This window comes from Eutrema salsugineum, unplaced genomic scaffold (genome assembly GCF_000478725.1).
Source record: "Eutrema salsugineum unplaced genomic scaffold, Eutsalg1_0 scaffold_19, whole genome shotgun sequence".
In the NCBI taxonomy this organism is placed as follows: Eukaryota; Viridiplantae; Streptophyta; class Magnoliopsida; order Brassicales; family Brassicaceae; genus Eutrema; species Eutrema salsugineum.
Window position 1 is genome coordinate 837,278 of NW_006256838.1, and position 21,319 is coordinate 858,596.

The 21,319-nt window shown below is 38.1% G+C and overlaps 5 protein-coding genes across 5 annotated transcripts; 1 reads left to right on the forward strand and 4 right to left on the reverse strand.

Annotated features, from left to right (window-relative positions):
- Positions 1 to 222: 222 nt before the first annotated feature.
- Positions 223 to 2,632, forward strand: LOC18019747 (putative pentatricopeptide repeat-containing protein At5g52630). The gene has a single exon (XM_024157120.1). It carries the CDS (start codon positions 223 to 225, stop codon positions 2,629 to 2,631), a length of 2,409 nt encoding a protein of 802 aa, XP_024012888.1. The 3' UTR covers position 2,632.
- Positions 2,633 to 2,733: 101 nt separating this feature from the next.
- LOC18019749 (shaggy-related protein kinase beta) lies at positions 2,734 to 5,689 on the reverse strand. The gene is made up of 13 exons (XM_006402451.2): positions 5,257 to 5,689; positions 4,980 to 5,165; positions 4,798 to 4,890; positions 4,646 to 4,705; positions 4,288 to 4,560; positions 4,126 to 4,200; positions 3,982 to 4,038; positions 3,744 to 3,884; positions 3,606 to 3,656; positions 3,421 to 3,516; positions 3,228 to 3,311; positions 3,027 to 3,129; positions 2,734 to 2,932 (listed from the first exon to the last, which is right to left on the reverse strand). The coding sequence occupies exons 1-13, from the start codon at positions 5,317 to 5,319 to the stop codon at positions 2,871 to 2,873; spliced, it is 1,344 nt and encodes a 447-aa protein (XP_006402514.1). The 5' UTR covers positions 5,320 to 5,689; the 3' UTR covers positions 2,734 to 2,870.
- Positions 5,690 to 6,884: 1,195 nt separating this feature from the next.
- LOC18019748 (homeobox-leucine zipper protein HDG1) lies at positions 6,885 to 11,552 on the reverse strand. Its single transcript, XM_006402453.2, has 9 exons — positions 11,206 to 11,552; positions 10,899 to 11,119; positions 10,679 to 10,796; positions 9,900 to 10,592; positions 9,703 to 9,804; positions 9,420 to 9,620; positions 8,666 to 8,843; positions 8,202 to 8,569; positions 6,885 to 7,509 (listed from the first exon to the last, which is right to left on the reverse strand). The coding sequence occupies exons 1-9, from the start codon at positions 11,401 to 11,403 to the stop codon at positions 7,135 to 7,137; spliced, it is 2,454 nt and encodes an 817-aa protein (XP_006402516.1). The 5' UTR covers positions 11,404 to 11,552; the 3' UTR covers positions 6,885 to 7,134.
- A 1,544-nt stretch (positions 11,553 to 13,096) lies between these two features.
- LOC18019750 (COP9 signalosome complex subunit 1) lies at positions 13,097 to 15,634 on the reverse strand. The gene is made up of 6 exons (XM_006402454.2): positions 15,175 to 15,634; positions 14,503 to 14,823; positions 14,298 to 14,414; positions 14,126 to 14,211; positions 13,550 to 13,784; positions 13,097 to 13,468 (listed from the first exon to the last, which is right to left on the reverse strand). Exons 1-6 carry the CDS (start codon positions 15,562 to 15,564, stop codon positions 13,292 to 13,294), a joined length of 1,326 nt encoding a protein of 441 aa, XP_006402517.1. The 5' UTR covers positions 15,565 to 15,634; the 3' UTR covers positions 13,097 to 13,291.
- Positions 15,635 to 15,912: 278 nt separating this feature from the next.
- Positions 15,913 to 19,750, reverse strand: LOC18019751 (polygalacturonate 4-alpha-galacturonosyltransferase). The gene is made up of 11 exons (XM_006402455.2): positions 19,420 to 19,750; positions 19,171 to 19,323; positions 18,804 to 18,829; positions 18,661 to 18,720; positions 18,441 to 18,566; positions 18,263 to 18,329; positions 18,137 to 18,183; positions 17,685 to 18,019; positions 17,211 to 17,568; positions 16,512 to 17,090; positions 15,913 to 16,418 (listed from the first exon to the last, which is right to left on the reverse strand). The coding sequence occupies exons 2-11, from the start codon at positions 19,319 to 19,321 to the stop codon at positions 16,143 to 16,145; spliced, it is 2,025 nt and encodes a 674-aa protein (XP_006402518.1). The 5' UTR covers positions 19,322 to 19,323; positions 19,420 to 19,750; the 3' UTR covers positions 15,913 to 16,142.
- Positions 19,751 to 21,319: the final 1,569 nt, after the last annotated feature.

Genomic DNA, 21,319 nt, shown 5'->3' on the forward strand with positions numbered 1-21,319 from the left:
ATCAATATTCAATAATACTAATGTTCGTGAATAAATCAATAAATAAATCCACCCGTAATCGTGTTGAAATGTGTTTACCAATATTTTAGTTGTTAATCATCATCAGGGGACATAAAATATTAAAAAATTTACATTATTAGGTTATTAATAATAACACTTATTTTTTTATTTTTTTAAAAAGTCTTGTTTTGTTTGCGATAGCGAGTATACAAAAACGTGGTGATGCGCAGACTGAATTTCCGAAACAGGCGTCTTCCTTTGACACCGTCTGGTTATTACATTCACAGCTATGCTAGTCAAACGAAGCTTCACTCGAATCAGGAGTTGGGAGTTTTGTCTAAATCCGGTCGAGTCGACGAAGCCCGCCAGTTGTTCGATAGAATGCCTGAGAGGGATGAGTTCACTTGGAACACTATGATCGTTGCTTACTCCGGTTCGGGGAGATTGGCTGATGCAAAACAGCTTTTTCTTAGAAACCCAGTGAAGAATACAATCTCCTGGAATGCTCTCATCTCTGGTTATTGCAAGTACGGAAGCGAAGATGAAGCTTTCCGTTTGTTTTGGGAAATGCAGTTTGATGGAAGAAACCCTAACGAGTACACTCTGGGGAGTGTTCTTAAGATGTGTGCTTCGCTTGCTTTACTTCTGAGAGGTGAACAGATTCATGGGTGTATGGTAAAATCCGGGTTTGATTGGGATGTTAATGTGGTTAATGGCCTTCTCGCTATGTATGCACAATGCAAACGCATCTCTGAAGCTGAATACCTCTTTGTGACAATGCCAGGTGAGAGAAATGATGTCACATGGACTTCGATGCTCACTGGGTACTCTAAAAATGGATTTGCTTACAAGGCAATCGAGTGTTTTAGGGATATGAGAAGAGAAGGAAATCAATCGAATCAGTTTACTTTTCCTAGTGTTTTAACTGCTTGTGCTGCGGTTTCTGCTCGCAGGGTAGGAGTTCAGGTACACGGCTGCATAGTTAGGAGTGGTTTCATGACCAATATCTATGTTCAGAGCGCATTGATTGCTATGTATGCTAAATGCAGAGACTTGGACACCGCAAGAGTGTTGTTAAGAGGTATGGAAGTTGATGATGTGGTTTCTTTGAACTCGATGATTGTGGAGTGTGTTAGACAAGGTCTCGAAGAAGAAGCTCTTTGTTTATTTGGAAGAATGCATGAGCGAGATATGAAAATAGACGAGTTCACAATTCCTTCCATTTTAAATTGTTTTGCTTCGTCTAGGATAGAAATGGAGATAGCTTCTTCTGTACATTGTCTGATTGTGAAAACTGGATATGCAACTGACAAGTTTGTGAATAACGCTCTTGTGGATATGTATGCTAAAAGAGGAATCATGGACTCGGCGTTGAAAGTGTTTGAAAGGATGATTGAGAAAGATGTGATATCTTGGACGGCTCTTATCACGGGAAATACACATAACGGATCTTATGAAGAAGCATTGAAGCTGTTCTGTGACATGAGAGCTGGATGCGTTTCTCCTGATCAGATTGTTATAGCGAGTGTATTAAGCGCCTCGGCTGAGTTAACTCTTCTGGAGTTTGGGCAACAGGTACATGGGAATCACATCAAATCTGGCATCCCATCATCTTTGTCAGTAGATAACTCTCTTGTGACAATGTACACAAAGTGCGGAAGCTTAGAAGATGCAATTGTGATATTCAACTCTATGGGAATCAGGGATTTGATAACATGGACTGCTCTAATTATGGGTTATGCGAAAAACGGCAAAGCCAAGGACTCGCTGCAATCATACAGTTTGATGATAGGCAGTGGCATAACACCGGATTACATTACCTTTATCGGGTTACTCTTTGCCTGCAGTCATGCTGGTCTCATAGAAGAAGCTCAACGTTACTTTGATTCGATGAGAACAGTTTATGGAATCACACCAGGACCTGAACACTATGCATGTATGATCGATCTCTTTGGTAGATCTGGTGACTTCGTCAAAGCAGAGGAATTGCTTAATCAAATGGAAGTTAAACCAGATGCAACTGTATGGAAAGCAATTTTGGCTGCAAGTACGAAACATGGGAATATAGAAAACGGGGAAAGAGCGGCGAAAAATCTCATGGAATTGGAACCAAACAATGCTGTTCCTTATGTTCTCTTATCAAACATGTATTCTGCAGCGGGGAGACAAGACGAAGCTGCAAATGTTCGTAGATTAATGAAATCTCGTAATATAATCAAAGAGCCTGGTTGCAGTTGGGTGGAAGGTAAAGGTAAAGTTCATAGCTTTATGTCTGAAGATAGAAGACATCCGAGAATGGTTGAGATATATTGTAAGGTTGATGAAATGATGCTTTTGATTAAAGAAGCTGGTTATTTACCGGATATGAGTTTTGCCCTCCATGACTTGGATAAGGAAGGCAAAGAGCTTGGTTTGGCTTACCATAGTGAGAAGTTAGCTGTAGCGTTTGGTCTAATTTTTGTACCATCTGGAGGTCCAATCCGGATCATCAAGAACCTCCGCGTCTGTGGGGATTGCCACAATGCAATGAAGTACATATCGAGAGTATATCTTCGACATATCATTTTAAGAGATTCTAACTGTTTTCATCACTTTAAAGATGGAAACTGTTCTTGCGGAGACTATTGGTAACATTTTGCATAAGAAGAGAAACTCGGAAAATTCTGCATTTCTGTCTGCAACAATGGAAGCTACAAAGTTACAAACTTACAATTATACACTTTCAAACTGCTAGTCCATGTGGTTGCAGAGGTCAGTGAGGTTTCATAACCAGAACAACGCTATACGTGTGAACAAGAAATCTCTCGAAATCCAACAAGATTTATATATCAACATCTGTGTAAAGAAGGAGCAGCCATTAGCCAAAGTAGTCATTTCCTTGCATGCTCAGGGATTAAGCGATGACGCAATTCAACAGATGCACCAGACAATTCTGCAAGGAAGCAGTTGCAATTTTCAGAGGAAAGTAAGTTCAAGAATAGAAAGATAAGCACTTATAAAAGAAAGTAGAGTGTCGTTGCCAAAACCTTGAGCTGTGAAATCAAACAATGGAGGAAGTGCTCTTCCGTTAGGCAAAGATGCTCTTGGGTCTCTCAGATCATCGAAGAACGGGTGTGCACATGCTTCAAGCTGTAACCAGAGTTAAGTAAAGGAGTTAAAGCAGCCATTTTAATGATGTTATTGCTCCAACATAGGTCAGAAATCAAAACTAGGTTGTTCTTTCTTACCGCTGTGCATCTCAGGTTTGGTGAATACTGGAGGAGTCTGGAGGCAAGATCCATTGCTTCTGGAGATACCTGTCTCCGGAAAATCTGGAAAAAAAGCAGGAAGATTTTGAGTTTGAAAAGAAAAAGTTGTAGATTTCATTTGTAAACAAAACATTAACATCTCTCTAAAATTTCTTAGGTACATATATATTACCTTGTGCCACGGCTGAGCTTTTATCTGAGGGAACTTAAAATCATTGTAACGAGGATTCATGTTCTTTATCTCTTCTCTTGCTGGTGTCCCCAAAATCTAATTTACAGTGAAGATTGGAGAACACAACTCTGAGAATTTCTAACAGAAAAAAAAAAAGGAAAAAGAAGAGCCAATCTGCTTTTTACCTTAATGATCTCCACCAATTGATCAACACTGGTCTCTCCAGGGAATAGAGGCTGTAGACATTTAAAGCAAGAGAGAGGTTCAAAGAAAAAGTCTCAAAATCAAAAGTTAAAATAACTCAGAAAAAGAAGATTTCTTACATGTCCAAGAAAAAGCTCGGCCATTACACAACCTACAGACCACATATCGATCGCATTTGTGTACTCGGTTGCTCCAAATATGAGTTCTGGAGCTCTATAATATCTTGAGCATATGTAAGATATATTGGGTTCTCCTGGAATCTGACACCAAGAAGACATATAACAACTCAGGTTTCTTATAACAGACAATGAAATCTAAATAAACCTCAAAACCCATTTATAGATATGTATAACCTACCAGCATTTTCGCGCTCCCAAAATCGCATATCTTTACTTCATGCGTAACGTTATTGACCTGCGAAATGCATTTCAGGAATTAATAAATCAGAAAAGTATTATTACCCTTAAGAACTGCTTTTTTTTTAAAAAAAAAATTGCATACCAAAAGATTTTGGGGTTTAATGTCACGGTGACAGACTCCAACAGCTCGATGTAGATAATTCATTGCGCGGCAAATCTGGTTATTTCAACAAGAATCCCAAAAGTGAGAATAGATTTTCACAAATGGTTAAGAGATCCCAAGTATTTATTTTGTTTTATATACCTGATAGGTATAGAGCTGGATATAAATCAAGGGCATATGATGATTCATCTTGGTGTAAGATCTGGATGCGCGGTAAATAGTCTCGGGTACATACTCGAGAACAAGGTTAAGGTAAAGCTCGTCTTTCTCAGTGGTCGAGAAGAAAGAATGCTTGAGCTCAACGACATTAGGATGATTGAGCATTCGCATTATCTGAAGTTCTCTGTTTTTGTATCTCTTGTCTTGCAACACTTTCTTGATTGCTACCTTTTCTTCTGTCTCTAAGCACTTCGCCTATATTACAAAAAAAAAACCGCAAATGAACATCAATCACATTTGAATCTCTTAAGACTTTTTAGTTTTATTGTTTTGTTTTTACCTGAAAGACAACACCGAATGAGCCAGTGCCAATTACATGCTCAGCTCTGTACGAGATTGTCTGAATAAGAACCAATAAAAAAAAAAAAAATCAGATTTCATAAAACTTTTTTCAGGAATATTACAGAGAATTCAAGCAAAATTTGGAATCACCTTGTCTCTTTGATCATTCAAACCCTTCTTTTTGGTGGTAATAATCCGACCAGATTCTGTTCCATTTCCCTTGATAATTCCACCGTCCGTATCCTATCAAAATCCCAGAAAAAAAGTGAACATCATTCATCATTCATCATCATCAATTGAAATTTCAGAATGCTGAGATCCAAAATGGTAACCTTGACATCACCGATTCCCATCTCGCGGATTTCCTTGGGTAATTGATCAGAATTCTCTGTCGTAGAGACAGAGTCTCGTGTATTCTCCTCTAAAACAGAATCTTTTGCGTACGTCGTCGTTTCCGTAGCTTCTTTTTCTTCCCGATTCTGGTTAGACTTCGATCTCGGCGTCTCGGATTCTCCTACCTACGCAAGTTTGAAAAAAAAAAACTTTAAACAAACTCAAATATAGAAAAAAAAAAAAGTGGAAAAAAAAAACTGTAGGAAAATTTCTTACGTTATCAGAAGAAAGGAAATTGCGTCCAGAGGCAATACTCGTCAATCTACGCATCACATTCATCGTTCCCCACACACAAAAAAAAGAGCAGAATTTTCCCAGAAAAACAGACGAAATACAAAATGGGCTTACGAGAAAATCGAAGATGATTCAGCTTTCACGAGAAGAGAAAGAGAGAAAGAGAGAGACAGAGACGACGACGCTAAGTTCTCTCTCCTTCTTCTTCCCTCCTCTGCCAGAAAACGAACAAATCACCAAAGAACAAAAAAAACAAAAGAGGATAATTTTTCTTCCTTACGGTGACTATATATATAAACGCAAACATATTTATAGAAATTATATATCTACGGCGGAGCGGATATAGCTAAAAGAAGAAAAACCAAGGTGGCATTTCTCGTTTAAGATCCGCCATGGTCAAACAATCCAAGACCAATCATTCTCACTCACACCCTTAATTTCTGTTTTTTTTTTTAAAAACAAATGTACAGAGATCATATAACGATCTTGACCGTTTATTATTAGCTCTTCTAGTGAATCTAACGGTGGTGATCGAAACCTTTTTTCAAGCATGGAATCGAGTAAAATGACCAAAGTATCCTGATGGATCGATGCGCGCGGATTATAAGAGTTTGACTGTTACTTTGACCCCTTTCTTTCGGCCGTTTGTAATTTTTTATTTAGCCATTGTAGTATCACTAATGACATCTATTGCTAGTCCAAAATACTGTATTTTCTTTTGATTAATTTGGGCAACTTGATTTAAAATAATTATGTCTAAACTTTCCTCTTTTTACGGACATTCCTTTTTGCCAAACGTTTTAAAAGTTTGGAAAATAATCAATGTCATTGAATTTTCAAAAATATTTTGGAAAACTTTATTAAAAAGACTTGTTCTTAGCCCATAAGATATTGGTTACTGATGGCCTTAAGTAAAAGTCCAGTAATAGCCCATAAGAATTTAGCCTATGGTTGACTAAGTAAACAAAGCTAATTAATAGCCCAAATATAGTGTTGATGATATATATCCGGCCCGATTCTTTTTGTTTTTGTGTCGCTACTGACTGACTCTGGTGGAGTCTTTAACACATCATGTGTAGTAAAAATTTGCACAGATTCTCTCATTAGTTTAAAAGGGGCCGTGTGGTGTAGATGTGCGTGACTGAGTTTTGCGGAAAGTAAGCAATATAAAGTATTACAGTTTTACTAGACATGAATCATTTGTTTTTACATGTGATACTTGCATTTGATCATTTATTTTTTACTTGTAACATTGCATTCGGACTTAATTGGATCTATAGTATTATCTCCTCTACACCAATTAAAATAGGTGTGAATTCTTTAGATATTTTTTTTTTTTGTATTTTTGTGTGCAGAGTATCATGCATGGATATATCTGTGAGTCCAACTATATTCATGCACTCACGTGTTTCATTCTTCGTTTGTTCTTTTTTTTTTCTACCTTACTGAAAATAGCACATGAACTTGAACATAAAGTAAATGGTCCACCCTTCCTTTCACATTACTTTACCACAAAAAATATTGACCATCTGGTTGCCTTGAGTTCCAATTTTTCTCATTTAAAAGAATGCTGAGAAATTATTAATTATACTAAATGAAAGAATCAGAACTTCCTTAAAAACTCGATGTTTCGCATTGTATGATTTTCAGATTTTAATCGAGTCAATACAAGAAGAGAAAAGCAAAAGAAATTACATTTTCATCAACATGATCCAAAATAAAACCATCCAAATAACAACTATTTTTGTTTGTTCATTGTTTGGTATTCAAATTCTATCAAGTCAATACCCGAACCATCACACCAAGGATTCTTGACAAATGAGGTTCGTTCTTGACTCAATCCACACCGTCCGATCTCAATCAGGTGCTGTCACAATGAAGAGCAGTTTTGATCTTCTGTACGGTGCACGATATCAGATTATTAACCGTCTCTATAGATTCCACCGTGAGCTTAGCCGTAGGCAAACTATTCACCAGTATCTGAAACGCCACCGTTAGTAACGACCCTCCTTCCTCCATGCACCCACCGTTACGTTCCTCTGCGGCGCAGCGCCGCGGAGCATTCGGGAGAATGGCGAATCCTGAGGGAAGCAATGCCACGTAAGCTGAATCACCACCGTTCATCACAGCTTGCATTGCGGGAATATCAACGGGCGCGTACACCACAATTGCTCCTGCAGCGTCTATGCTTGTCTCCTGTAATATCAGCATACTGCTCTGATTCGCATTTATGGCCTGCAGAATTATTAATAATAAATTAAATTATGGGGTAAATTGGAAAAAGAAATATTATAAGCCAAAAGAGATAAACAATAAAATTTATGATATGACCCATGGTGCATTTCAACAGTGTCACCGTCACAACGCCAGAAGTACAGGGGTAAAAAGGAGAAAAAGAGACCAATAATGCAAAGTAAAATAGAGAGATTTTTATAAAGTTCAAAAGCAAAAAAAAAAAACAGCAGAGCCAAAAAAGAGAAGAAAAAGGTCATAAATGTCTTATTAATTTGACTTTCTCCCCCCCATACTTCCAAATTACAGATTTGTCCCTTTCCAATCACACGCGACAAGATTCATATGACCACATCATCCTGGGGTCACGCAAAACTAGTCCTTTTCACACACAGCTATACATAAATATTAAATGTCCCCAAAATCCGGTTCAATCAAACCAACTGATTCTGATAATAATCCCATGAAAAAGAAAAAAAAAAATCAATCTGGTTTTATGTTTTAAACCAAACCGCAAAAAAATTGGTGAGAAAAAAAAACAAACCGACAATTTTTCAATAACCTTATAATTTCGATTGTAATAATTATATTCTACTAAAATCATAAATTCACTAAACCAAAACCGCAACAAACTAAACCGAATTTGGAAAATTAGCCTAGTACGTATGTGTATATATATAGAGAGAGAAGCTTACGGTGGCACGGAGGAGGGAGACGGAGTTAGAATGGTCATGGCCTTTAGCGATATGGGCCATCTCTTGCATGGGCCCACCGTTGGATAAGATATCCCATTCAGATCTAAGCCGTTCATTCCCAAGGAAATCAAACAGCCGCCGTGGAGAAACCGGCATCCACACCGACGTCGCAGCGTTTAGAATGATTCCTGGCGGTTCACCGGGATCGTTTACGCTCTTCCTGGTCATAATCCTTACGTCCTCGTCGACGTTACCGACGTTAAGTTTGCTCCATTTCTGTAACGACGATGCACAAACGCCTCCGCAGAAATTATCTGTCATTCTCTTCGCTAGCTTTAGCATGCTCTTCCTACCATTGCAGCTTATCGCTGTGCCCATTATTCCAAAACAATTTTTTTTTTTCACCAAAACAATTAATTTTCAACAAGAATAGATGTCAACTATCAAAGTACAAGGAAGCTTACGGGTGGGGCTACGTGAAGGGGAAACAGTGGAGGACATGAGAATGGTGAGGCATTCACATTGACGTTGTAACGCAGCCATCCATCGCTGTGCGCCAAACGCTAGGCCGCAGCTAAGTAACGGGCGGTATAAACGGTGGATGCGGTTTTCATCGTACTCTGTGTGCTCGATCCACGTTACCTGCGATTTGCTTATATCATGCTTAGCTTTATTTAACCCAAACATTTTTTAGGTATTTAGGTCTAGTGTTTAGAAGATTTCTTAACAAAAAATATAATGAGAAGAAAAGTGATAAAACTTTATCATCGTGTGATGCATGTCAATGTAAAAGTTGGGTCAGTGGTAGGGTGGAAAAAATGAAAAATAAATTACATAAAAAAAGGATTTTTAAAGCGTTGGGTTTTATGCACGATCCAATGGCACAGAACTCGGAGATATTTAGATGCTTCTGATCAATTAAATAGTGACATTTTTACCCGCATAATATATTAGTCTAAGTAAAGTTATAAACCCAATGTATAAGAAACCTTTTATTATTTTAGTATAAGATAGTATAATTTCCCGGACAAACCAAAGAGCCTTGCCTGTGGTACCTAGAGAAGTGTGAGACCAAATACAACACTAAATTAGGGTAAATCAGGACTTGAAAAACCTCTATAGGTGAAAACTTTACCATAAGTATTTTCTAATTACACACCTTTAGTTTTGAAAACTTGAGAAAGTATCATTATTTAGTGTTAATTCCAATGGTGTTACCTTCGAGTAGCCATTGGCCATGTCTTGTACGAGGCAACCAGATGGTAACCTTCTACAGCTTGAAGAAGATCCTTTTACGATGGAATCAATAGAGACATCCACGACTGCCCAAACACCTTCTGCGTGCTGTTTACAGAACCGCAAGAACGAAACTTGTCGAACAGGGACGAGTGGAGACAACAATTGAAGCTCTGCGTGCATCTACAATGAGAGTAAAAAAAAACCATTTGATAAATTTGAAATTTTAGTGTAAGTAAAAATGGTAAGGCTTTAAAGAATGTACCAGGTGAAGTGCACCATTTCGTGTCCCTCCCATGCCACTAGAGATGATTTCAGTGGTTGAAGTTCTTGAGATCATACACGGAAACATTTCCGCCCATCGTTCCTATCAAAAAACGATCATTAATGTATCAAAAGATTATATTTTTTTCGGCCTTTTTGTTGGATTAAGCACTACTCATCAAGTGTTTAATAACTAACCGAGTCCATCAAGGTTTCAACGAGGGCTAAGCTATTGATGATAACCGTTCCAGTTTCTTTAGAAGCTTCTGAGACAAACCCATCTTGTTTTGGTCCAACACATCGACTGAAACTTGTGTCGTACTCTTCCTTGTTAAGTGTTTCAAACCCAGTCTCCAAGCTTCGAACCCAGAGCGGCTCGCGTCTCTGAGACATCTTCACAAGCTCGTCCATTGCCGCAAGAGCTAACTCCAGATACCTTGATCTCTGATCCAAGTCACTAACGCTAACCGGTGGTTGACGGTTAACCGTTGCCAAGCAAGAACCGGTACCATTAGAAATCTCAAATCTGGGAGAAGCCTGAGGCAGCGACGGAGGGGAGAGAGTGAAACCACCACCATTACAGCCACCGGAGCCGACGCCAACGCCGAGGACGAGTGCTGAGTCCGGTATATGATGTGAGCCGGCGGTTGATGGAATAGACCGGCCAAGGAATTTACCGGTTAAGGCGCAGACTCGGTCTAATTCGTCTTTGAGGCGTGAGTTTTCGATTCTAAGGTGTTGCTCTTCCATGGAGATCTCGCCGAGCACGGCGGGTCCGCCGCAATTGCCGCACATAGGGTTTCTCATAGCTTCACGTACTGACATATTCTCAGCTCTGAGCTTATCGTTCTCTTGCCTCAACAAAGCATTCTCATGGCGTTCGATTTGAGTCTGGAAACAAATCAAAAATCAGTTTAAAAAAAAAAAAAAAAAATCCGGGAAATGAAGAAGAAGAAGACGGCGATTCGAAGACAAACCTTCATCTGAGTACGGCGATTCTGGAACCAAAATTTGACTTGACGAGGATCTAAGTTAAGACGACGGCTGAGATCGAGACGCTGCTTCTCATCGGGATGTGCACACTCTTTGAATACCCTAAAATGCAAGGATTGAAATCGAATATCAAATCGTCGTAGAACTAAGAATTGATTAGGGATTTTTTTTTTTTTTTGTGTGGGGATTTTTGTAGAGTATTACGATTCGAGGTCTTGTATTTGTTTAGGAGTGTGACGATGGTAACGTTTCTTCTTCTTCCTCGGAGGTTTATCGTCGGTTTCTAAATCGTCACCGGAGACAGCTTCAGCGTTATCGCTCTCAGATCTGCTTTCTGCGTCATCTCCTCTACACTTGCGAGTTACATTTGACTCGAAAATCTCTCCGTTTCTACTGATTTCTCCGTTGTTTTCTCCATTTGTTTGCTGCCAAACCCAGATATTATAAGTAAGCTAAGAAGAAGAAGAAGAAGAAATCAAATAAGAACAATTAGGGGATATTGTGAGCTTACGAGACCAAGGGAGAGACCGTGAGAGGAGAAGGGGCGAGAATGAGGTATAAGGCTGTGGTGAGACGGAGCAATGGAAGTTCCGAACATGGTGGCTGCGGCGGAGAAAGGGAAGTGGTCACTGTACGGAACATCGGAGATTAGCTTCGCGGCGGCTCTATCTCCGGAAGAACCGTCGCCGAGAAAACCGTTCAAACTCATGAGATTTCCAATAAACTGAGAAATGAAGATGGAAAATTATGAACTAGAAGAAATCCACCATTGGATGAAGTGGAGAAGAAAGCCCTAACTGTTAGAAAGATTTGTCGCTTCGGTGCATGTCCATGAAAAAGGAGAGAGAGAGAGAGAGAGAGAGAGAGAGAGAGAGAAAGAGAGGAGAGAGATAACAATAAATGGAAAAGACGACAGAAACGACGAAAATGGAAGATAGAAAAGGTTTGTTCATTTTTCAAATAATTATTATTTTTTAAAAAGATAATAAGAGAGAAAAGGATAAATAGGGGAAAAAGAAGAGATGTGGAGTCATGGAAAGCCTTACAACCATTGAAAAGTTGGGTTTGACTCTTTTGACGTTATAAACCTTTTTGCTATAAAAGTCCACTCTAAGTGGTGACTAATCCAGGCCGAATCTCTCAAACTTACTGTTTTGCCCCTGCTCTTGCCTACTTAATTGTTTAAATAGAGATTCTTTCTTCTTGAGCGGTTTATTTGTTAATTTATGAATTCCTACATGTTTCTTCACGATGAATATTGTTGCATCGTAAATCGTACTAGGTATGCTGGTATGGTTTTTTTTCATTCCATGGTGAACAAGAAGTTATAACATAAATGTGAGCTATTATTACAAGACTATTGTATTGATCACACTTTATAAAGATAATATGTCTAGAGTTTTCAATAAAAATTATAAAACTATAAGAAGCGTCCATAGAGGAAGAAACATGTAAAGAAGACGCATGTTCTTGATGGAGTACTGGAATGAGTGAATTTAATGGCCCATCTTCCAAATTTGGCGGAATCATAACTCTATGGTTTGTGAGTTTCGAGTTAATATAGAGTTATTGCGATGCTACCTAAGACCCATTAAAAAAGGCAAAATCATTTATTAGTTGATTAATAATGGACCGTCTCATCTTAGAATAATACCTCTACTTACTCAAAATGTCATCGACCCATAGAAAACCAACAGGTTCTTACATAAAGCAATCTGCCCAATTTCTAGTTTCGTCCGAATCTTGGAAATACAGCCTTGAATATTCTGCCACGGACAAAAACAATAAAGTTAAGGTAAATAAATACATACAAACAAAGAGAACAACTCAGAGGAATGCATAGAAAAGAACTACTTATGATTATGATGATATTTTATAAGACGAGAATTGGTACAATCAGATGATTACAAATACATTACTTTGGTACCCTCAAGCCATGACCAAATTCTTGGTAAGACTTATCTCCTTCAGTGAGAAAATTCATAAATTTCAACTAACGAGAATGAAACGTAGCTATCGAAATTAAATATCAAAAGTTCTTTGACGCTAGAAAATCAAAAGTTCACACTAAGGCCACATGATGCGTTTTGCCGACATCAAATCTTGGTTTTGCAATTTTCGAGATTGTACTTATAGAAAAAGAGCCTTGCCGTTTCGATGATTATCTTTGTAAATTAAAAACACCCTTGAATTATAGAGTGACATCATATAATATACAAAGTTCAGTTGACAAAGTGAAATTGGTATTAGTTGGGAGATGAGATTTGTGGCCCTACATGCGTACACAATCTCTCATAATTCACACGCGCCCACGAAACCAAGTCTGTACCTGGATGTTTCTAAAATTTGACCACTTTCACTTTCAATGTGAGATTCATGCATTTTTAGATTCACACTTGCGATTTTCTTCAAAGTCCAAAGATGATACTTCAAAGAACCTTAACTAAAAGTCAAGAAAACAAAGTAGTAGCAAGAGAGCAGAGATGATTAGACATATATCTAACCAATAGCTAAACCAAATCAATCTGTCATTAACATCTTATGATCATGGAATAGGTCGCCAAGAAGCTCTCAGATTAGCCAAGCAGATGTCCAATTCAAAGTTTTCTGGCAAGTCTGGCATGATACTCTTGTTTGAGAAGGTTGGCTCTCAAAAGCATTGCCCTGACATCTCTATCGAATTCGTTTCCCATCTGAAGTACCTTTTGGAAAGTTGCATTCCTCTGATCTGCGTGTCTTGCGTAGAGGATTTTGTTGTGTGAATCGATCCGTGCCTGTCCGGGATGGGAAAAAGGGTTTCAAGGTTTTGAAAATGACAGTAATGAAACAAAATTATTGCTGGAAACAGAACGGACCTGTATCTGGTTGTCTGTGATCAAAGCTTCGAGTTCCTTCTCTAGACCAGAGACGCTGGTCTTGAATGCATCAGCCATCCTGCTTAAATCAACAGACACAAACGGCAACGTGTACTGGATCAGTGCCTTCTTCCTTATCTGATCATACAATGTGTCAACGTGATCATGAAGATGGATGTCCAGCAGCAAATTCGCTCGGAGACTTCCTAGATATTCCAGGCAGGATGCATAGCGGCTGCCAACAAGAAATGTTAAACACGAGATTCAATGAGAATACAGACGAAAAAGGTTGATTTTGAGTGTCTTATCCAATGTTGAGATAAATAAGAAACTGGAGAAAAGCATGGTAAGTCTTCATAAGCAAGACAGAATAAAATACAACATAACCAACAACTTAGTGAGTTGGTCAGAGTCAATGACTACAATAAACACTGGATTCAACAGACTTGTTGAGCACCACGGACGTAGTTGGGTATATGTTTTCTTAGTGAGTATTCTTTCTAATCACCCTTGGTTCAAGGTCAGCAACTCGGTTATATACATGAAAACACAAGAGTTTTGTAAGAAATATATTACCTTGAATAAAAATCGTTGATAAGTTCCCTCACTTCAGGTACTAGCTCCAAAAAATTTCGGAAGTTGATATTATCAATAACTTTTGCCTGTCAATTAGACTGCTGAGTTATAGACCAAGGGAAGACAAAAAGAAACTCACATAAAAAGATAACAAGCTAAAAGGGATAAATGCCTTTAATTCTGATCGGTCAAAGCTAGCCAGGGCACAAAGTCCTCCATAGGTGGCAACATCTTGAGGAGCAATGACCTCATTATAGGAATTTCCAAGTTCGGGATTGACATCTAAAAACTGCACAAGACAATACCCAAGTTCAACGATTAGATTTCAGATACAAAACTGGATAGGATATGAGGATCAATATGATATTATGACAGACCTTACGAGCAGCAAGCTTATACTTCTTCAGCTCCAAGTGAGCCAATCCAGAAGCACATCGGAGTTTTGCAGCTACAATAGGGTCAAGGGTTTCTGGATTCTGCTCTGCCTTGTTAACGTAGCTAGACACATGAGTGAACTGTCCCATCTCGATGCTGACAAGAATCGTATTCATACACATGTGAATAATGTGCTTTGCTGTAGTGCAGTAGTCTCGTGTTCGAATATAATTCTTGAAAGCATCTCCGAGCAAACCACAAGCATAGTAGAAGTCCCCAAAGTCATTATAACCCATTCTAATGCTTTCCTTGATCAGATTTGTCTGTATAATAACATAAAGAATATGAATCAACATTTATGCAATTACAGAATCAAGCAAGCGAATTACCAGAAAGGAGCTACGCAAAGACACAAAGTAGCACATAAACAACACTACATACTTCATTCTCTAATCGATTAAGTGAGAAACATCATCATCGAAATCAGCAGTAAAGAGTCATAACAATTAACCCATTCTGATGCTTTCCTTGATCGTTTTATAATCAAATAGAAGATGAATCAGTAGTTAAGCAATGGCAGAATCAAGCAAACGAGAAAAGGAATACAGATTTCTATGAACGATTTAAAACAAATGAGGTCATAAATCGCTTGGGTAAAGAAGAGCCCAATTTACCCGATATGAACTGAGCTCATTCTCCAGCTTTCCTTTCTTCTGTTCAGCACGACGATCAATGGTTTCACACCAGGTCGAATCCATCCCGTACTTATCCCCAAGCCTTCCGTTAATCTTATTGACGACATCTCTGAACAACTGCGTATTCTCTCCCTTCTTGATCTCGTCGTAAGCCATCCTCAAGGCTTCGAGCTGAATCGTGTGGTTTCCTCCGCAATGGTTAGCGATGAAGAGAAGCCGCATGATCTTCGTGCGACCTTTGTAGAGCGCAGCGTAAGCCTCGATGTCAAGCGGTTCACCACTTATAATGGGTCTTCGATTAGACGTCTCTTCGCCTCCGTTAGTGCACATCTCCATCATCGGTCCACTCGTTTCTTCGTCTCGCTCCATCGATTCGTCTGGGGGTTAGGGTTTTGAACTTGCGGATTTCTGTTCTCTGCTCTTGAAGTTTTGATCTCCCTTTGAGTTTCTCTCTTCTCTCTTATGGAGGGGTAATTTGTAATTTTGTATTAGCAGAAATATTGCGTCGGTCCGATTTAAGCCCATTTTTTTATCGTCCGATTTAAGCCCATATAATAGTCGGGTTTAAATATCTTTCATTTTTCATTGGATTGGATCGTGTTTTCTTCATTTGTATATTCACATTTAAATAAAATTAAAAAATGAAAGGGTTTTAAATCGATTAAATGTTTTAACTTGGGATATTTGTACAGTAAATAAATACTAAATAGCCAATACACAATGCTTCCTTTTACCACTGGTCCTTAACAGAACCTCCATTAACAAATATATTATCAGAAGGAAAAAACTCAGAAACAACAAAAGTGTCTTTAACCCGGGAAAAAAATGAATAGCTAAACAAAGATATGAATAAACAATTAACAATTTGTGGAAGTAAAGAGGAATGCGATGGGAACAGCAGAAGATTAGGAGTAATTACCTCAAATCAACTAACAAAGATTTGATTTTTATTCATGAAGGTTGCATCGACGAAGATATGGGTGATCAAACTTGATGTACTTGGTCCAATACGGTCGATACTTGGACATAGCTAACTCCAACCACGGTTTCATGTTCCCGTTATAGTGAACCACTGCTGCATTCTCTATGTCTTTCTTGTCAATACTCGGGTTGTATCCAAGTCCCAGCACGTGCCAGGCCTTGTTTAGAGGATGTGTTAGTCCGTAAAATGTTATTAATCCTGGTGGTAGTGTCCCTAGCTTCCATAGTGTCCTGTTCTCATTCTAAACAACAATAACCTTAATGAGCTAACTATAGATGTACAGCAAAAACCATCATAAAGAGACTATTGGTGCAAAGGGTTAAGAGTTAGTTACCATGTTTTGCCACTTATGGTAAATACCAGTGATATCTCTCTTCTTCCACTCCTTTAGGTCGAACATGTTCATCCCATAAGCCCATCCACAAGCGTTTGGATTGAAGTTCCTAGCGATGTGAGGATTCGAAAAGTTGAGATACTTGTCGAACCTGTGGAAACTCTCCCCGCATGTTTCGACTGCACCGTTGACTTTCCCGTTCAAGTTGACTTCCCAGAGTGGAGTCAAGTCTTTCTGAACAATGATGTCGTCGTCCAGGAACAGGATTTTGTTCAGCTTGGGATAAACCTCAGGGAGGTAGAATCTCAAGTGATTCAACATGGACAGATACTTTGGGTTTCTGTATTTGAGATTCGAGGAGCCTGAAGTTGGATGATCTGCTTTGAAATAGTACTCTCTCATTGCTGCAGATTCAAGCTGACGAAGAACAGGGCAGTAAGATGAATTGAGCCACTTAAACTCATCGACGTTTTCCACGTGTATAGTTGCCTTTCCAGGTGGGTTTAGGAGGAACCACATGTTCATTGCTCCGAAATTGAGTTTATCCGTCACAAGGTGAAACACATGCTTCGAAGGATCCTGCGGGAAAAAAAGGGAAAAAAAAAAGCATTTTCAATTTCAACTCTGCAATTCATGTTTGAAATTATTAAATTCAAGATACAAATGCACAAATCAAGTGATAAGGGGTCAGTGTTTTACCCTGGCGTTCATTATGGTTGAATTAACAACCACTGATGCAGCTAATACATTGTCAGAAAAGAGGGCATAATGATAAAGATTTGGGTTTTCTAGGTTTTCACTGCGAGGAAATTTTCTTTTCTCCGGAGAAAGAAGATAGTAATCGATGGTCAACCGCATTGATAGGCAATGAATGGGATTTGGAATTGTTTTTGCTGCTAACTGAGCCAGAAAAGTACTCTGCTTCTTTAAGCTCCGGACTTGTTCATCGGCGGTTTGAAGCATTGCTCTCAGCTTTCCAGTAACCAATTTGCAGTCATATAACTGCATCTTAGCTTTAGACAAGACTTGACCCATGGCTCTGAGTTTATCATGTGCACTGGATGAAACGTAATTTATAGAGAACGTTATATTATGAAGTACATGAACAATGAAAATAACGCGCATAGTAGAAAGCATCTTTGGGAGAATAAGAAAAACAAAAGGAGCAATTACCTCCGAGGAAGATCAGCATCAGATGTTGATTCCCCTAAAACGCGTTGGCTGTCCTTAAGTCGGGCCTGGAGTTCTTGTAACAAATCACCCTTGTTTTTCAGTTTTGCAATACCACTATAGACTCTAGCCATAATTACTTGATCCCGCATCAACCGTATATTTGAATCGGAGTTATCATTCTCATTTTCTCTTCTCCAAATACTGTATTTTCCAAGGACTGCAGAATCAACAGACTTAGAGCGTTCGATGGCCGCATTTTCGAGCTTCAAAACCGTGTCATCGTTGTGCTGGACCAACTCGTTTGCTCGCATCTCACGCCTTTTCTCTCTTAATTGCTGAAAAATTTTCAAGATAATGAAAGGAAATTTTGGTAAATACTCAAGGCATGAGAAATTCTCCAAAAACATATGGTACATCCAGATTTTGAACTCAAGTGAATAAGATAAAGTTACCCTTCTGTAAAATTTTGCAGGTGTCTCAACTTTCTGATGGCTACTATCTGAATCAAGATAATATGGAAGAATCAGAAATGGAAAACGTTGAAATAATTAGAATGTAACTTGAATAAAAGCCACTACCTTTCGAAGTACTGTCGCGTTTTGCATTCATGATACTAGGTTTGACATCAAGAGTTGATTGATTCAGCTTCAAGTAGATCAAACGATAAAAAAACAAAACTATGAGCCAAAATAATCGAGGGTAGATATTTGGAAAAGAAATCAAAACAGGCGAATCACGTTGCAAAGTAAACCACACCTCAGAATTTCTAAAGGAGGTATCTACTCCGGTTCGTCGCCATGATGCTGACAAGTTGTTTTTCTTGAACGAATCAAGGCTAAAAGGACCCAAATCAGCTGTGCTAGTTGTGATAACATCTAGTACCTGGATTAGAAAAATTAGTAAGAAACGAGCCAATCTGAGAAGAACTGACGAAGAAAGAATAAACCAAACTAAATTTTCACTGAAATAGACTTGCCTCTTTTGAGAAAAGAGATCTAAAAGATTGCATCGCTAAGCGTTCTCTCCAGTCAAGATTCTGCAACAGTCCAATTAAACAACATCCTTAATTCACTTTGTTAATACATAAAAGCAGAAAATTTTAAAAGAGCTTCAACCCACCTGCTTCACAGAAGCATTTGAATAATCTGCAGTAGTGAAAGTAACTTCATCAGATAGACAAATTGCAGATAATGATATATATACATCAGAAAATCGACAAAAACTAATAGCTAAGATTAAAGGTCAACATCTATTCCTCTAACTATACAAAGAAGGACCAAATTTATCAGTCTAAAAAGTAGCAATGGTCGGAAGATCATCAGTGTCACTCCAAGCGAATAATTTAACGGAAATGTAACTCGAATGCAGATAGTGAAGGCCGAACACAGAATAGTGGTTAAATCATTCTATCTTCTCAATCCTAATAACATTTCTAGATCTCTACATGAATTCAAATAAGTTTACACAAGATAAGCAATGTTCATACCGTTTGAGGAATCAATGTATACTCCTCGGCCAACAAAGAAGACAAGAGGTGCGAAAACACAGAAAAAGACGAGGAGCACAAGCACAGATCGAGATCCACCACCACCTCCTCTAATCCGGTGAACTCCCGATAACCCTCGCTTCAGCGCCATCTCTGTCGAAAACAATTTTTTAAAAAAGAAAACCCTAAATCAAGCAACGAACCGCGGAAGCAACCGAATAATGAAGGAGAGAGACAAACAAATCATACTCAGAATCTATAAAAGATGAGGTGAGATTTGAGAAGAATCCAGCGACACAAAGGCCTCCCAGGTAACAGACTAAAACGCCATTTTACCAATTAACAAATCATAGGCGGAGATCTGACAACTAAAGCACAACCCGCGACGGATAGGAAACTCGGAATCGAAAGCGAGAAAATGTGCGATAGTAGTAGATAATGGTTTGCGAGGAAGAAAAAGAAGATTGAAGAAGAGAGTACGAAGAAGACGATTGCTATCTAACGGAAAACGATGATCCACCGACAATTAACCAATCGCTATCAACGCCAGGATTCGTGGCTTTTCTTTTTGCAGAGAACCTCACGCCTTCTACTCGAGAGATACACAGATCTCTTTTATCAATTTCATTTTGGAATCTCCTATCCGGTTTGATCGATTCAAGTTAAACCGAGATAAATTATACCATTCTAAAAATCAATTTGGTTTAAAGATCTGAAGAACCAATCTTAATGTTACGGAGAGCGAAAAGACTGGCTTGCTTTCGAGTTTCAAGTTTCATTAAGACTTTACTGGGCTTTTGTAAAATTATTCACAAAACATAATTTGGACACTTACTCAAATGAGTTTGTTGGGTATAGTGGATTAAAATTAGAAATACAGTGCAAGTAGTGATGCTATTTTTGGAAGCCTTTTCTAGTGCGAATTGTGGAGTTCTTGGAAGTCAGTGTGGTTTTTTTTAGCTTTTTTTTTTTTGTGTTTTGTAAAAGTGATCACATACAACCTTGGCATATGTTTCCTTTTAAATACCAGAAGGCCCAGAACCATGTATCTATATCATTATTCAAATTAAAATAGAACATAATTAGTATTTTTGTTTTCTCTTAAGGGACAATTTCTTAGTACCTACTTTTTTACATTGGATTGTAATTTTTCCAAAGAACAAATTTTGAATGTTGGTGTATCTGCCATTTAAAACTTCCTGAAGTATTACAATTAAACCAAAATTCACAGTACACATGCAATATAATTTATACATTCCATTTGTTATGAGGTAGATCGACAATTAACCCCCTCTCCCCATTTTTTTTTCCTTTTTGATGAATTCCGGGATACTAAGTAAGACACGTTATCATTAAATAGTGTTGAGTTTTTTGTTTGTTTGTTAAAGGATCAGTTAGTGTTGATTTCTCACATGTAACATGTTATAATTCATTCCACGTCGGTTCAACAACCTATATATAATGGAAAACAATTGTGTTTTACCATACATATATACAGTGACACAGACCTTGACGAAATCATACTCACCGAACGAAAAATTCAACTCAAACTTTGAAAAATGTTGGTTTGAATTAATGTATCAACTATCAACTAAGGTTAGTATTAAAAGAAACAATGATGATTTTTCCAGTGGTCCTACTGTTACCTGCATATTTTCCATTCCTAGTATATCGAACCACGTCTATGAACAGAAAGTTATCTTTTAATTTGTTCATACTAATTAATTTCAATTAACAAAATGAACAAATATTAATTTATTTGGATCGAAGTAATGTCTGTTAAATGCTATTTGAAACTTCAAATGCTATCATGTGCAGCATGTGCTCCTTGCTATTTAGCATACTATACTAAACGAAAGAAGAAATAAATAATTGATCTTGCATGGTAATATGGTATAGAAACTTCGTAACGTTTTGAAAAACATTTATGCCTGAATAAATATGGAATTTGGAAAAAAGAAAAAACACGCTGTCGCCATATATGCGGTTTAGATAATTTGAACAAAAAAAAAGTTAGAAATAAAAAGGGTACTTAACAAAAACGCTACGTATAGCCGGCCACTATAACTAGTTAGAGTATTGGATCCATATTTGGATTAATACCTGTAAATTTCCAAATATTGAGCCTTGGGTTAAAGTCAAGAAACGT